Raw genomic sequence first — 15,409 nt, forward strand, 5'->3', positions numbered from 1 at the left:
CAGTAAGATGGAAAACACAGGGCCGGGGATTTAGCTCAGTGGTTTTGCTGCCTGCTGTGTAAGCGGAAGGACCCGAGTTCGATCCCCGGTATAAAAAAAAAAGATGGAAAACAAGGAAGAAATGTACAGATGACTAGATTTGTATGAATTACCAAATTTGAACAAAGAAGACCTAAAAATTCTAAACAACCCAATATCAATCAATGAAATTGAAAACATAATTAAAAACTTACCAACTAAGAAAAGTCCGGGTCCTGATGGCTTCACTGCTGAATTCTACAAGACATTTAGAGAGGAACTACTGCAACTACTGTTTAAACTCTTCAATGAAATTGAAAGGGAAGCAATACTCCTGAATTCATTCCTGGAAGCAAGCATCACCTTGATCCCCAAAGCAGAGAACCAACCGATAAAGAGAACTGTAGGCCAATCTCACTAATGAACATAGATGCAAAAATCCTTGATAAGATACTGGCAAATAGAATGCAGAAGATCATCAAGAAGATCATACACCCTGATCAAGTGGGATTCATCCCAGGGATGCAGGGATGGTTCAACATACACAAATCAATAAATGTAATACACTGTATCAATACAGCCAGTGATATAAACCATATGATCATCTCAATATATGCAGAAAGAGCATTTGACAAAATCCAACCTGCATTTATGATAAAAACCCTACAAAAAATTGGAATAGACTGTCTCTATCTCAATCTGATAAAAGCCATCTATGAAAAATCAACAGGCAATATCATACAAAATGGTCAAAACCTGAAATCCTTCACACTAAAATCAGGAACAAGACAAGGATGTCCATTATACCACTCCTGTTCAATAGAGTTTTGGAAACATTAGCCATGGCAATTAGACAAGAGATAGAATTAAAAGGAATAAAGATAGGAAATGAAGAAATCACATTGTCATTATTTGCAGATGACATGATACTCTATATAGAAGACCCCAAGAACTCCACCAAAAGTCTTCTAGACTTAATAACCAAATTCAGGAAAGTAGCTGGATACAAGGTCAACACACAAAAATCAATAGCTTTCCTCTACATGAACCACAGACTCCCTGAGAGAGAAATAGGGCAAACAATTCCTTTCACAATAGCATTCAAAAAACGGAAATACCTAGGAATCAACCTAACAAAAGAAATCAAAGACCTCTTCTCTGAAAATTATAGCACTCTGAAAAGAGAGATTGAAGATATATCAGAAAATGGAAAGACATTCCCTGCTCCTGGGTAGGAAGGATCAACATAGTGAAAATGGCCACACTTAAAAACTGCTATATAGATTCAATGCAATTCCAATTGAAATCCGGGCAGCACACTTCACAGACCTGGAGAAAACAATCCAAAAATTCATTTGGAATAAGAAGAGACCTAGAATAGCAAAAGCAATACTAGGCAATAAAGACAAGGTAGGTGGTATCACATCCCCAACTTGAAAGTATACTACAAACCCACTGTGATAAAACAGCATGGTACTGGCAAAGAAACAGACCTGAGGATCAGTGGAACAGATTAGAAGATGCAGAAACAATTCCAGACACACTCAGCCACCTCATCTTCGACAAAGGAGCCAAACACCCTCACTAGAGGAAAGATAGCCTCTGTAATAAATGTTGCTCAAAAAATTGTGTTTCAACTTGCCAAAGATTAAAACTAGACCTATATCTTTCACCATGCACTAAACTAAAATGGAAATAGATTAAAGATCTAAATATTAAAATGGTAATGCAGAACCAGCTGGAACAGAGGTCAGGTGGAAGTTTTGAAGACATTGGTGTAGGAAAAGATTTTATGAACAAAACCTCAGTTACCTGTGAACTAGCACAAAGAATCACCACGTGGGATCTCTTGTTATTAAAAAGCTTCTGCACAACAAAAGAAACCACCAGCAATGTGAAGAGACAACTCACAATGTGGGAAAAAATTTTCACCTGCTGTTCCTCAGACAAAGGTCTACTATCTAGAATCTATAAAGAACTTTAAAAAATCCCACCCCCCAAATTTAAAGACCCAATCCAAAAATGGGCATCTGAAATGAGCAGACATTTCTCAGAAAACGATGTAGAAATAGCAAATAAACATAGGAAAAAATGTTCAACATCACTGGTTATTTGAGAGATGGAAATGGAAAGAATGCTGAGATTCCACCTCACTCCAGAAAGAATAGCTACTATCATGAAGTCAACCAATAACAAATGCTGGCAGGGCTGTGGGGAAAGAGGAACACTGCTCCACTGCTGGTGGGAGTGTAGACTGATGCAACTACTGTGGAAATCAGTATGGAGATACCTCAAAGAACCAGGACTGGAATTCCCATTTGACCCAGCTATTCCCCTGCTGGGGATCTTCCCAAAAAGAATTAAAAGAATCATACCACAGTGATATATGTGCACTCATGTTCATAGCAGCACAGTTTGTGGTAGCTAAAACTTGGAAGCAGCCCAATTGCCCATCAACTGGAGACTGGATAAAGAAAATGTGTTTTTTAAAAATAAAATGGAGTACTACTCAGCCATAAAAAATGTAAAAATTAGAGACATTTATAGCTAAATGAATGCGCATTGAGGAGATACTCTTAAGTGAAATAAATAGGACACACATGTAAATACTGAATGGTTTCTCTAGTGTGAGAAACTGAAAGTGTAAATAAGGACTAAAAGGTATAATAGATAATGTGAAATATGAAGAAAAGGGGCAAAGGGGAAGGGGGAGTGGGAGAGGTAGGGAAAAGGAAAGAAGGGAATGGAATTAATATGAGAAAATGAAAAAATGGAAACAAAGTCTTTGTAATTAGGGAGGGATTGAGGGGTTGACAGGAGGGCAGAGAAGGGAGAAAAATAAAGACCAAGAGAGATTCTGTAAAGGTGCAAATTTGCAATGATGAATATCATTATATGGTATACCTAAAATGTACCGATAAAATAAAATTGTAAAACGGGGGAGTCATTTATACCTTTAAACCACAGGAGGCACCATCAGAAAAGAACACTGAGTCTATGGATGTACCTCAAAAGGGTCAGCTTCTTATGTCATTTTACAGCACTGGCCAGAAAAAAGTCTTAAGCCTTGAATCCGCATAGCCACTTGAGCTAAATGTTGGGAATCCAGGAAGATCTAAAGTTGTCCAGATCTGGTAGCAACCTCCTCATTTCTCTGCCCCATGACCACCCTCTGCTCTCCTTCTTGATTTGCTTGCACTGTAAACTGACAATTATTGAAGTTCAAGAGCAAAGTGTCACAGCCTGCTGTTTGCCTCTTTGATTTGTCTCTTGCAGTACTATCATGATAAGAAAATACTTTTCCCTACCTAGAGATAGCTTTCCCAATGTGTTTTAATCAAAGTAATTGAGCACATTACACTGTAGCCTCAGTGGACCAAGGATTGGAGCTCCGTCCCTAGCGCATGACTCTCTGGTCAGCAGAAGATGAAACTGGACAATTAAACTCCATTGAAGTTCATCCAACTTTGGAGATTTTCTAAACTGGAAACTTCTCTCTATTCTCGTCTTTGATGATCTACTTTCTTCCTAATAACTTTGGGTAAAGGATAAGGCAGGCAAGATACCCTTTTGCCTATGGGAGGTGAGGGAAAGGTTTAGCAAGCACAACCACATACTATTTACTTAGCATCAATTGTCAGCAATACCTGCTCCCCCAGAAAAAAATTGAAAAAGTCCAAGAGAGCCTAGAGAGGAAGGAAAGGCTTGTGAGGCTGCTAAGGTCAACTCTTTAGAAGTTTCCAAAGCAAATGAAGAGCTGTGGCATCTAGTCTGTTTACAGTGATACTATTAAGAAGTGAATGTAATTCTGCCCTGACTTTCTAGATATGATAACATAAGTAAACTTCAATGTTTTAAAAAAAACTATGGATTCTCTACTCTCTCACTTGCAGTGTTTTGAGGGTGCTGAGCATTGTTGAAATGGGCTGTCTTGGAATTTCCCGGCTTGGATTTTGATGTGTCTTTGGGACACTGTTTGACTTGTTTCTCTGTCATTGCAAGCTCTAAATTAGTGGTTAGGTTGAGATGCTTGGTCAGATTCAGGTACAATCATTTTGTTGGGAATATGTCCTACATAGTGTCCTGCACTTCTATTAGGAAATACAGAATGTCCACTTGTCTCTTGGGCAATGTTAGCAGCCACTGGTGATCACTGCCCAGATCCTTTAACTCATCAGGAGGGTGTAAAAGAGTGATGTCCTAATTCTACCATTCCCAAATCATTTTTTTTTTACCACTTCTTCCAACTTTATTTTTAGGTATAGGTAGAAAAAGCAGGTTATATCTGGAGTTCTTATAGTCCAACTTGCAATGAATATATGTTAAGACTAATTACATTAAGAAGAAATGTTAATGAGGCACACTTTCTAGTGGCTGGTATCTTCTTCCAAACCAAAAGAAAAAACAAGACAAGGGCATGAATAGTGAAGTTGTCAGGTAACATTTTCTTCTTTCAATAATTTTACTTTTTGGATACTTTAGAAAATAAACCCATGTTTTAACTGAGATTATTAACTAAAAAAAAATAAATTGAGCTAAATGACATACACATTAATGTACATAACAACAGAAAGCAAGTAATCCATCTGAGAAAAAGGAAAATGATATGAATAGATAAATAGAAAATATATTTTTTCAATAAAAAAATTAACAATGGCCAACAATTATATGAAAGAATGCTCCATATCATTAGTTGTCAGCAGAGTGCAAATCAATACTCCAATGAAATGTTTTACCCAGTTACAGTGGCTATTATGAAAAAATCAAAATATGACAAATATTGGCAAGGAGGTAGAAAAAAGTAACATATACTGTTGATACAAATGTGAATTAGTAAGACCATTATGGATAAAAGAACGGAGATCCTAAAACACTAAAAACAGAAGTACCATGTGACCAGGAATCTCATGGCTCATGTTCAAAGGAAACAAATTAAGCATGTCAAAGAGACACCTGCAACGTTTAGTACAGCACTAGTCACAATAACCAAGATACAGGACCAAACCAAGAGCCTATCATTAAATGGATGGATAAAGATGATGTATGTACCAAGAGAATACTGTTGAGCATTTCAAAAGATGACATCATTTCCAATAACATGAGCCTGGAGGACAATATGTTAAGTGAAATAAGCCAGGCATAGTGAGACAAGCAGATCTAATTTACATGTAGAATCTAAAAAAGTCAAATTTATACAAGCAGAAAGTACAGTAGTGACTATGGAGTAGGGGCTGGTGACTGGGGATATGTTGGTCAAAAAAACAACATTTCAGTTAGCAAGAAGGAATGAGTCCAAGAGGTCTACGAAAAAAAATGTGGTGACTATATTTACCATGTATTTTATGTTTCTAAGAGAGTAAATTATGTATCCTCACCACAGAAGTATATATACATTAATGTGTATGTTATTTAGCTCAATTTAGCCTTAACACAAGTGTATAAATATGCCAAAAATAATTGTTGTATAAGATAAATACGTACAATTTTGTCATTTTAAAAAGAAATAATTTTTTAAAAAGTAAATAAATAAATGTAGGTTAGTACAACTACTGCAAATTCATCCACCCTCCTTCAGCTCTAGATCTAAAAGGAAAAGCAAGAACAATCCAAGGTTATAAGATAAGATAAGACCTTCATTTATCAAACTGCTCTCATCCTGGGGGTGGGAGAAGCCTCTGCCCCCACTGTGTACTCCTTCAAGCCTGCACCCAAAACCTGGTCCTGACCTCCACTCCCTCCCACCAGCAGGCATGGCAGAGGTGAAATCCAGACCATCTCTTTACTCCACCTCAGGCTAGAGGTCCCAGCCCTGACCTCTGCTCTTGGACAGAGTAAGGGACAATTCCTCCCATGACATGATCAGTGGCAGTGTAGGCTCCTAGGAGAGATAAAAAGGATCTGACTGCATGGGGTTGGAGGGAGCAGGAGAATGACATTTAGGTTGAAGGCAGACATTTGGCTGGCAGGGTCCTGGCTGTGCCTGAGAGGCGCCAGGGCACTGGGCACCAGAGCTGTTGTGGCCCCCAAGACTACAGTGCTGCCCTTCAAAGCCATACCCCAGTACTCAGGCAACAAATGGCAGAAGGTGCTGCAGATCTGGAAGGGGCAGGACTATGATGACTTGCACCTGGAGGTAGATCGGGCCTTCCAGGAGCTGGGGCCCATTTTCAGGTAATGCCTTTCAGAGCCCCTTGTTGAAGATGCCCAGAGTCTCCTGTCCTGCTGGAGGCCAGGATGTTACTAGGCACATAGTGTCACAATTGCCCTGTGGTCCTGGAGCATGGTGGGCTGCTGTCCTAAGTCTTTGCCATGGAGATCATGATTCTTAATAAGGACAGAACAAAGCAGGGCTCACTATGGAGGGGACAGAATACAGAAGCTCTAAAGTGGGAGAGGGTCAGGTGGTACAAAGGCAAGTTCAGGAGAAACCAGAGGTTTTACAGGACCCAGTCTGCACTGATGACAGGGCAGCTACAGCAGAGCTTTGTGTACCGTCTCACAGGTATAACATGGGAAAGACACAGATAGTCTCTGTGATGCTGCCAGAGGACGCTGACCAGCTGTACCGGGCAGAGAAAGTGTATCCATACCGCAAGGTCATGGAGCCCTGGATAGCCCACAGACAGCACCGAGGGAAGAAGCCTGGAGTGTTCTTGCTGTAAGAGGCCAGGATGAGGAGGGAGGTGGGGTTAGCTGCCCAGACAGAGAAGAGGCAACAAGGAGCAGACCCTCGGGCATACCTATCCTGGCCTCTAAGGGGGATGGTGGAAACAGGATGATTGCCAAACACAGATGTGTGCCATGCCTTGGAGGTTCTGAGAGTGGAGGAGCAAGCAATGAAGTGGTAGAGAAATGCACCTTCCTTGGGGGAGGAGGGACACTGACACCACTGTGAGGTTGGCACCTATTCCTTACAGCCTTGGTGATATTTTCTCTCACAGGTGAGTGGCTCCCCTTACCACATCTCAGAGAAATAGCCCTGAGAAGGGAGGAGTTGGCTCAGGGCCACAGCCAGCATATTCCAGAGTTTGATATCCACCAGGCTGCAGCCTCCCTCCCACCTAGTGTCTTCCAAGAGATAACACACCCTTCACTCTATAGGAGAGAGTCCTGGAGAAAAGGGTGATGGGGATGCAGGATGGGGATAGCTCTTTGTGCTCAGAAGCAAAGCTGTAAGTGAGCTAGTGGCACTGGAACCTGGAGTCTTCCTGTGGAAACAGAGGACACCTGGAGAGGTAAGGAGGAAGAAAGTGGTAATTGGGGCAGACCAGCTGGGAAAAGGTTGTCATCCGGAGCCCAGAGCACTAAAAGAGACATGTTGGACTGTGGGCAATCATGCCACCTTGTCAAGAAGTGAGTTCTCTTGGGATAGCAGGGTTTAAGGAAAGAGGTCCTTTGAGTGTGGCCATTAAGAGGAGAGGTGGCTGGTAGGGATGGAACACCAGAGGACAGGCCAGGGAGAAGGGTGGGCATGTGTATTTGAAGGAATCAGTGAGCCAGGGTGTGCATGTGGGTGCATATATGTGTTTGTGTATGTGTGTGTATACATACACTTTTTATCTGCATTTGTGTGAATATTGTCTGTTCATACATGTGCACCTGTGCATGTGTGTGCGTGTGTGTAAATACAAATATCTGTTGGGTGTCTGTGTTTCTGTGTGTGCATTTCTGTATGTGCATGGCTCTTATGTCTTGTTTGCCTATATGAGTGCATGCAGGTTTGCAAATGGGTTTTGAGTTCCTGCATAAGCACAGACATGTGAGTGTAGCTGTGGGTGTGATAAGTATCAATAGTTGCAGGCATCAGCCATAGAAACAGGCAGGTGTGTGGCTGAGAGTACAAATTGCTGCCCACCATTGTTTGGAGAACCTCCTCCAAGCTCCTCTGGTCTCTGGGCTGTGGCTTGGAAATATGGTGAGTGCTATTATTCGGACCTGTCCGGGAGAAGATGGGGACATTCTTGGCAATAGGCAGAGGCTAGTGACTGAGAGGACGCACGCTCCATAGGGAAGGACAGGGAGGTGGGAGGTCAGCCACCTCTCCCCTTGGGGGATGGTGTGGGCTAGGTGGGCATAGCTTGAGAGAAGCTTTAATCTCCTCTCATGGAAATAAAGCCTCCCCATCCAGGCAAGGTTGGTTATGAGTGCTGTGAGTAGAGAACTCGGGGCCTGTGAGTTCAGATGAATGAAAGCAGCTAACTGCAGCAGGAATTTCCAGCAGAATTTGGTGTCTTTCCCCATTTAGACTTCAGTGGCCATGGTACCAGCACATGAAGGTGACTCTGAGAAAAAGAGGTGCGCGGACCTGCAGCAGCTTGCCTTCATGGATACATTCATCTCCCTCCCAGTGACACCCAATTCCTTCTCGGGACCAGGAAGATGGGGCTAGGGTTGACTCCAGCTATGCTCTACCCTGCAGGAATGGGCCTGAATGGCACTCTGACCGACTACAGCTGAACCCAAATGTGCTGTCCCCAAAGGCAGTGCAAAAGTTCCTCCCCATGGTGGACATAGTGGCAAGAGACTTCTCAGAGGCCTTGAAGAAGAAGGTGCTACAGAGTGCCCAGCGGATCCTGACCCTGGGCATCCAGCCCAGCATTTGTAACTATAGCATAGAAGGTGGGTTCTAGGGTGGTCCCAACCTCAGGGCATGAGGACACAGCCAGCAATGGGTGCAGAGGGCTGGGTACAGAGGGTGCCTTGAGGTCAGGCACCATCCATCTTCATCCAGTGATACCATTGTCTCTGCAGCCAGCAACTTTGCACTTTTTGGAGAGAGGTTGGGCCTCCTAGGTCATAACCCGAGCCCTAACAGCCTGAACTTCATCCATGCCCTGGAGACCATGTTCAAATCCACCAGGAAGCTCATGTTCTTGCCCAGGTATCTGCCCAGCTGGATGAGCAGCCAGGTGTGGAAGGAGCACTTTGAGGCCTGGGACCACATCTCTGACTATGGTGAGTCCCAGGGGCAGGAGAGTCACCTACTTTCCCATGCATCACCCGTCTTCCCCCCAGGGCCACAGGGAGTCCACATAACAGGGTAATGGCATCCCGAGATCTTGCCAGGGGATTGGCAGGAGACTGGGCTGGCCCAGCCTGTAGACAATGGAGGAAGCACAGAGATTTGGAGGTGTCATGGGCAGATGGGGAGGAGAAGAAAAAGGAAGCGATGCTCCCAGCTCTGCAGTCTGAAGCTCTCTCCTTTCTTGCAGCTGAAAATTGCATCCAGAAGAAATACCAGGAGCTGGCTGCAGGATCCCCTCAGTACTACAGCGGCATCATGGCAGATATGCTGTTGGATGGGGACTCATCACTAGGTGTCATCATGGCCAACTCTTTGGACTTCATTGCAGGGAGTGTGGACACGGTTAGGCCATGCATTTGAAACCCACCTGGACTCCTTGAAGTGTCTTCTTAAGCATAGTCACCCACAAGCCCCAGTCCAGGCCTTGCCCCTGAATTCCTGTTGCCTTCAGCTGTGAAGTGATGGGAAGCTGGGGGGTGGGGGGACAATGGAGCCCACGTGGAGGCCCATAAATTTGGCAGCCACAGATGTGGGAAACTATGTGGAGGCACAGGTGGAGTGAAAATGGTCTCCCCGAGAGCAGCCTTTTCTACATGTGCACATAGTGGGACCTGGAAGGATGGGGAGGGGCGGAGTGGCCACTGGAGGGCCATGCAGCAAAGCCTGCCAAGTAGCACGGGCATTAAGCAAAGATGCTTGAAGGGCAGAGAAGAGGAGGTAAGAGGTTCAGGGGTGCTGCTGGGACAGAGAGTCGATGGCAGCACAGGAAGGAGAGGGCACTGGCCTCCTGGCAGGATCTTTGCTATGGAAGAGAGAATCTTCTTCCCACAGCATCTGCTAAGGGCCCACTTGGAGACAGGCCCCTACATTCAGAGCAGGAAGCCAAGCCAGGCCAGGACTCGCACTGAGCAAAGGCCAGGATCCATCCACCAAGGACAAGTGCCCAGGAGAGTTCATGAGTGAATAGTGAGGCATTGGGCCGAATGTTCAGTAAGAAAGCAAAGAAAAGAGGCCATGAAGGGGAGGCAAGGAAGGCAGAGCCCAGAGCACAGAGTACCACAGGACCTGGCAAGGTACCAGGCTGGGTAAATCAGGTGGACACAATGGCAAATGAGGCAGAGAAAGAGAGGGCTCCTATCAGGAAGGGACCCAGCACCTGTCCTTCATGCCAAGATAGAGAAAGCCCACCTTGGGAGCATGAGGTCAGAGTGAGCCCTTCTACCTTCTCAGGGCAGAGAGTGGAGCTTGCACGGAGTTCCACAGCATCACTGGGGCTCTCAGTAGGCCATTTCTGCAGCTCAGGTCACACAACGATCCATTTTGGAGATAGTGAGGTATAGATCTCAGACAGGCAATGGGAGATGTGTTTCATGGGACCAGAAATGAACCTGGAGGGGGAAATGTTTGGGGCCTGGGGGATCATTTCCTGTTAGTACATCTAGGTCTATGGACTACCAGGGCAAAAAAGTCATGAGAAGCTGATGGGTGTGGTCTCCAGAGCAATTTGAGGAGTGTCGTGGTCACTTTCTGAAGCTCCAGGAAGGGTGTGGGCAGCAGACATTGAAGTGATATAGAACTGGGACCTTTCCCTCAGGACTCAGTGCATGTGTCCCAGTGGGCTTCAGAGTCCTGAAGTCTAGGATGTGGGCCTGTCCTCTACTGTGCATGCTCATGGGAGGGCTGCCCTGGATGGAGGGCAAGTCAGTGTGCAGTCTGAGCCTTGCCCTCTGACTCCTATAGACCACCTACCCAATAATGATGACGCTCTTTGAGTTGGCCAGGAACCCCACGGTGCAGCAGGCCCTGCACCAGGAAAGCCTGGCTGCTGAGCCCAGCATCTCAGGGAATCCTCAGAGGGCTACCATGGAACTGCCCCTGCTTCGAGCAGCCCTCAAGGAGACCCTGAGGTAGGTGCCAGCTCAACCCTACCCAGTCCATTTCTCCTCTGCTTAGGTGGCTTGAGGACACAGATGGAGATGGGTGGAGATATGAGGAGCTTTTCCTGGAAACCAGCTGCACCTCAGCTCCTCTTCTATCTCAGGTTGGGGTAGAGCCCTCTTCCTCTGGGATCCCATTTCAAGTCCTGTGGCCATCCTCCATGTCCTTCCTGGCCTGCACTGGCCTTATGGAGGGAGGCCCGGCTGAGCTCAGCAGGTGCATGGAAGCCTAGTGTCAGGATGAGGGCTGACTTCCCTTCTAGGGGTCCTGTGTAAGAAGGACCGCAGAGGGGACTGGAGGAGACTTGTCATAGCTCAGGCATCTCTTCCGGCCTTGCATCCCCAGGCTGTACCCTGTCGGTCTTTTTGTGGAGAGAATCCTGAGCTCAGACTTGGTGCTTCAGAACTACCACCTCCCGGCTGGGGTGAGTGAGTCCCCACAGTCCCCCTGCTGAAGGCATTTGCAAGTTGTCCCTCAGGCACTTGACAGCCCCCTCTGCACCTGTCTGCAGACCTTGGTCCATTTGTATCTGTATTCAATGGGCCGAAACCCCTCAGTGTTCCCGAGTCCAGAGCGCTATAACCCGCAACGCTGGCTGGACAGCAGGCAGACCTTCCATCACCTGGCTTTTGGCTTTGGGGTGCGCCAGTGTCTGGGGCGGCGTCTGGCAGAAGTGGAGATGCTGCTGTTTCTGCATCACGTGAGAGAGCTTGGGTGGGGCCTTGGGATGGGGTGGGACCCTGGCCAGGGTGTCCAGGGTGGGTCTGGGGAATGGGGCAGGCCTTGGCAGAGGTTTGGCATGGCATGAGTGGGAGGGGCCTTGCAGAGTAAGGTTGGGCCTTGCATAGTAGGGCAGAGCCTGTGTGGTGGGTGGGCTGTGCTCTGGCAGAGTGGGGCTTGACCTCAGCAAGGTGGGGCCCTGCCTGGCAGGGAGGGGCTTGGCGGAGTGGGTGGGTCTGCATGGGAACATAGGCTGCTCCTCCCCCGCAGTCTGGTGGCTGCACTCAGTTCAGTTGCTACAGCAGCCTAGTCAGGACCCTGGCCCTGCTAGGAGCCCAGACACAATCTGCACTTCTGTCCTAGATTCTGAAATCCTTCCACGTGGAGACACCGCTCCAAGAGGATGTGAAGTTGGCCTACAACTTTGTTTTGATGCCCACCACCTTCCCCCCCCTCACTTTCCGGGCTGTCACCTAGTCATACTTCCCCACCGAGGATCCCAGGCACAGCGCTATCCTCTGTCTCCATGATCCTAGGCCACCCCTCCTGTTCTCCTGCAAGAGCACTGCTTCCTGGCCACAGTGCTATGTAGAGGGCTCCCAGCTCAAACAGTGCAGGCAAAGCCCTGCAGGATCTGGGCTCAGCAGGCTGTGCAGCCAGGCCAGAGCAGAGCTCAGGAGGATCATGGTGGCCCAGCCTGGTTTTGTCCCCTCCCCAGCCCCACCCAGCTCCATCTCCTGCAAACTTTCTCTGCTAGAACACTGTCTCTCTCTCTCCTGAGCACGGTTTCCAGCATCCTCCTGTGGCCATCAGATCACACTCTTAATATTGGCCATACTTATGTTTTCCATTTATGTGGAATCAGCAAAGAAAATAGATCTAAGTTGGCGACACATCACCTGAGCTATGGCGTTGGTGTACGTGAACTCAAAAATTAGGAAAGTAATTGTGGGGCCGGGGATTAGCTCCGTGGCACTGCGCCTGCCTTGCAAGTGGAAGGTTCTGAGTTCAATCCCTGGTACCAAAAAAAAAAAATAAAAAAGGAAAGTGTGAATACTAGTGAGGATTGTGTATCAGCAAGGGGTTGTGGTGGTCTCTGAGGGTCAGAGATGTAGACAGGAGGTCATAATGGAGACCTGGACGAGGTGACAGGAGAGGTCATTGCTGGAGAGCTGTGTCTTCCTGGAGATGAAGCATTAACTGACGTGAGGCAGGTATTTCCTGGGGAAAGCAATAATCTCCCTGAATATTTAGCATGGATCAGAGTGTGTTAACCTGTTGCAGATTTCTCTGGAGGCTCAGCAGTGTATAGGGAGTATATTTTGACAAAGAACAAGGATTTTATTAAATTGGGTGTGTGGGATGAATTAGGTCCACTGAAAATCAACTTAAAAAGATGTTGAGCCCCAAATGTCCTTAGAACGTGACTGTATTTAGAGATAGCACCTTTATCAAGGGATTTAATTTGAAATCAAGTGACTGGGGTGGACTTCAATCCCATATGAAAATGTCTTTACAAGAAGAGTAGTTTAGGTCACATACCCACATACAGGCACCACATGAGATAAAACCCAATAAAATGTAAAAATCCATAAACAAGTAATTCATATGCATAGGGATGAAATAATATAGAGAAATAACATAGAGAAAATTACTCTTGGCTCTTCACCTCTATGGTGTTCTCCCACAAGACATATAACTTCAATGTAATTATGAGAGAACATCAGATAAATCTTAACACACTGACATGATGCCAAACACCTGGCCAGAAGTTAGTGTGACAAGGTCCTAAAAAATAAGGAAACACTGAGAGATGGTCACAGGTTACACTGACCAAATGCAACATGTTATCCTGGGGTGGATATTAGTGGAGAAATTGGTGAGATGCAGACAGAGTCTGTGGTTTAGTTATAATTATTGTTCCAAAAGTTAATTTCTTTGTGTTGACCAATGCACTATGATTATGTAAGATGCTGACACAAAGGAAGTTGGGTGAAGTAGGTAAGGGAGTGTTCTGCTGTCCTGTGTGATTCTTGGTTACCTCTAAAATTATTCCTGAATAAAGATAAAAATATACGTACCAAAGCAATTCATTGCAGCATTGTTCGTGAGTGCTAATGTTGAAAAATTCCTGGATGTTCATGTGGAGGAAATTGATTGAACAAGCTATGGAATTGACACACAATGAACACTTCTGTAGTCATAAAAAGGAGGAAGTAAACTTCCGAGTGTCATCAGAGTGATTTGAAAGATTTGCTATTCACTGCAAAAAAAAAAGACAAAATTTATGTATGTATAAAAGAGTAACAATTAAAAAAGAAAGGAACTTAAAGAAGACAAATCAGAACTTTTGATACTGTGTACTTATGGGTGTGGAAATGGGAAGAAAAGGATGGAAGGGCAGTGTGACATCTCTTCTGTCACTTCTCTGACTACGCTTTTTTAATAGTTCCTAGTTTTGCACCTTTGACCCTATTGCACATAAACAACGTAAAAGAAATGGAAAGATGTGGTGGGGAGGCTCCTGTACACGAACTGCTAGAGGCTGAAGCTCCAGTCAGTTGGAGGCAGCACCTCACCTGCAGTGCTCAGAAGCAGCACAGGGCACAGCATCTGAAGCTGACTGTGCAGCAGGAAGCCACGCCCCAGGGATGGGGTAAAATCAGGCCCCTTTCCATCCACCTGACCACAGGCGACAGGAGTGCAGCTCCCTGGAGGCCAGCTAGGAGTCACAGAGCTTTCAGCAGAGGCCTTCCAGTCTGGGGAGGAAGATGGGCAAGCAGCATGGTCACAGGATGCCAGGCAGAGGCAGGGCAGGCTCACACCTGTAGGGCCCTTTCCCACATAAACTCCAGAGCCCTGCTGCCCAGCGGCCCCCTCACAATCACCTGCTTCCTGAGGCTGGACTCTTTTCTTACCCTCATAACACTAGCTCCCTGGCCAGCTAGGCTGCAGAACACAGGCACCACACTCACCTTTTAGCACAAATGAGAACTCCAGGCATTCTGAACACTCCTCCCTTGCAGACTCCCCCACTCCCTCCAGACAGAGGGCAGATTCCTATCAAGTGATTTCCAGCTGTGCTTTTGGGCTGATGGGAAACCCTGCGGGCTGGATGAGGCACAGCAGAAGTCAAGTTGGAAAGTGGACAGCAGGCTACCACTTCCTGTGCTAATGCCCAGAGCTGAGAGGGATAGGACTCCATAGCAGAACAGTCCTAGGAGACCAAGCTGGTGGGATTTTCTCTCAGAGCATAGACCCTCAAAAACCTGGTGTCAGAGAGCAGAAGGAGCTGGGAATGAGGCCGTCGGCATCCACAGACACAGACCAAGCTGTCTTGTGTGGATCTCATCTCCAAGTGGATGAGCCCAGAGAGTGAGTCTCCTGAGAGCTGCTGCCCCAGAGCGGTCTCTGCAGCCAGTCTGTGGCTGTGATCCTAGAGCCAAGTGGGAGAAGCACTTGCAAGGGACCATGAGTCCTCTCCTAATGGGAGGGATGGCACAAGCCCAAGGAGCAGGGGGACACTCGCTCTGAACAGACCTGAAGCCCTGTGGCCGAGTAAGGATGACAAATAGAGACGTGAGCCCTCACAGGAGCAAAGAGTGAGGGCACCAGGAGCAAAAGTGCCGCGGAAGGGCCAGAGGTAGAGCAGTAAGCTATGTGGGTACAGAAAGACTCAGCTATAAATTCAACCACTCAGGCTTGACA

At 46.4% G+C, this 15,409-nt stretch overlaps 1 protein-coding gene across 3 annotated transcripts; it reads left to right on the forward strand.

Annotated features, from left to right (window-relative positions):
* Window positions 1-5,761: 5,761 nt before the first annotated feature.
* Window positions 5,762-13,790, forward strand: LOC101701311 (cytochrome P450 11B1, mitochondrial). 3 transcript variants are annotated; one of them, XM_087186730.1, is made up of 9 exons: window positions 5,762-5,849; window positions 6,521-6,676; window positions 8,438-8,637; window positions 8,770-8,973; window positions 9,231-9,385; window positions 10,784-10,950; window positions 11,327-11,405; window positions 11,493-11,681; window positions 12,065-13,790. In XM_087186730.1, exons 2-9 carry the CDS (start codon window positions 6,528-6,530, stop codon window positions 12,176-12,178), a joined length of 1,257 nt encoding a protein of 418 aa, XP_087042856.1. In that variant the 5' UTR covers window positions 5,762-5,849; window positions 6,521-6,527; the 3' UTR covers window positions 12,179-13,790. The 3 variants fall into 3 exon arrangements, with proteins under 3 accessions (XP_087042856.1, XP_004837917.2, XP_021106918.2); XM_004837860.3 differs by lacking the exon at window positions 5,762-5,849 and adding an exon at window positions 5,933-6,189; XM_021251259.2 differs by lacking the exons at window positions 5,762-5,849; window positions 6,521-6,676 and adding an exon at window positions 5,933-6,189.
* Window positions 13,791-15,409: the final 1,619 nt, after the last annotated feature.

This window comes from Heterocephalus glaber, unplaced genomic scaffold (genome assembly GCF_053883595.1).
Source record: "Heterocephalus glaber isolate CG9 unplaced genomic scaffold, H.glaber_assembly_v1.0 deba00000281, whole genome shotgun sequence".
In the NCBI taxonomy this organism is placed as follows: Eukaryota; Metazoa; Chordata; class Mammalia; order Rodentia; family Bathyergidae; genus Heterocephalus; species Heterocephalus glaber.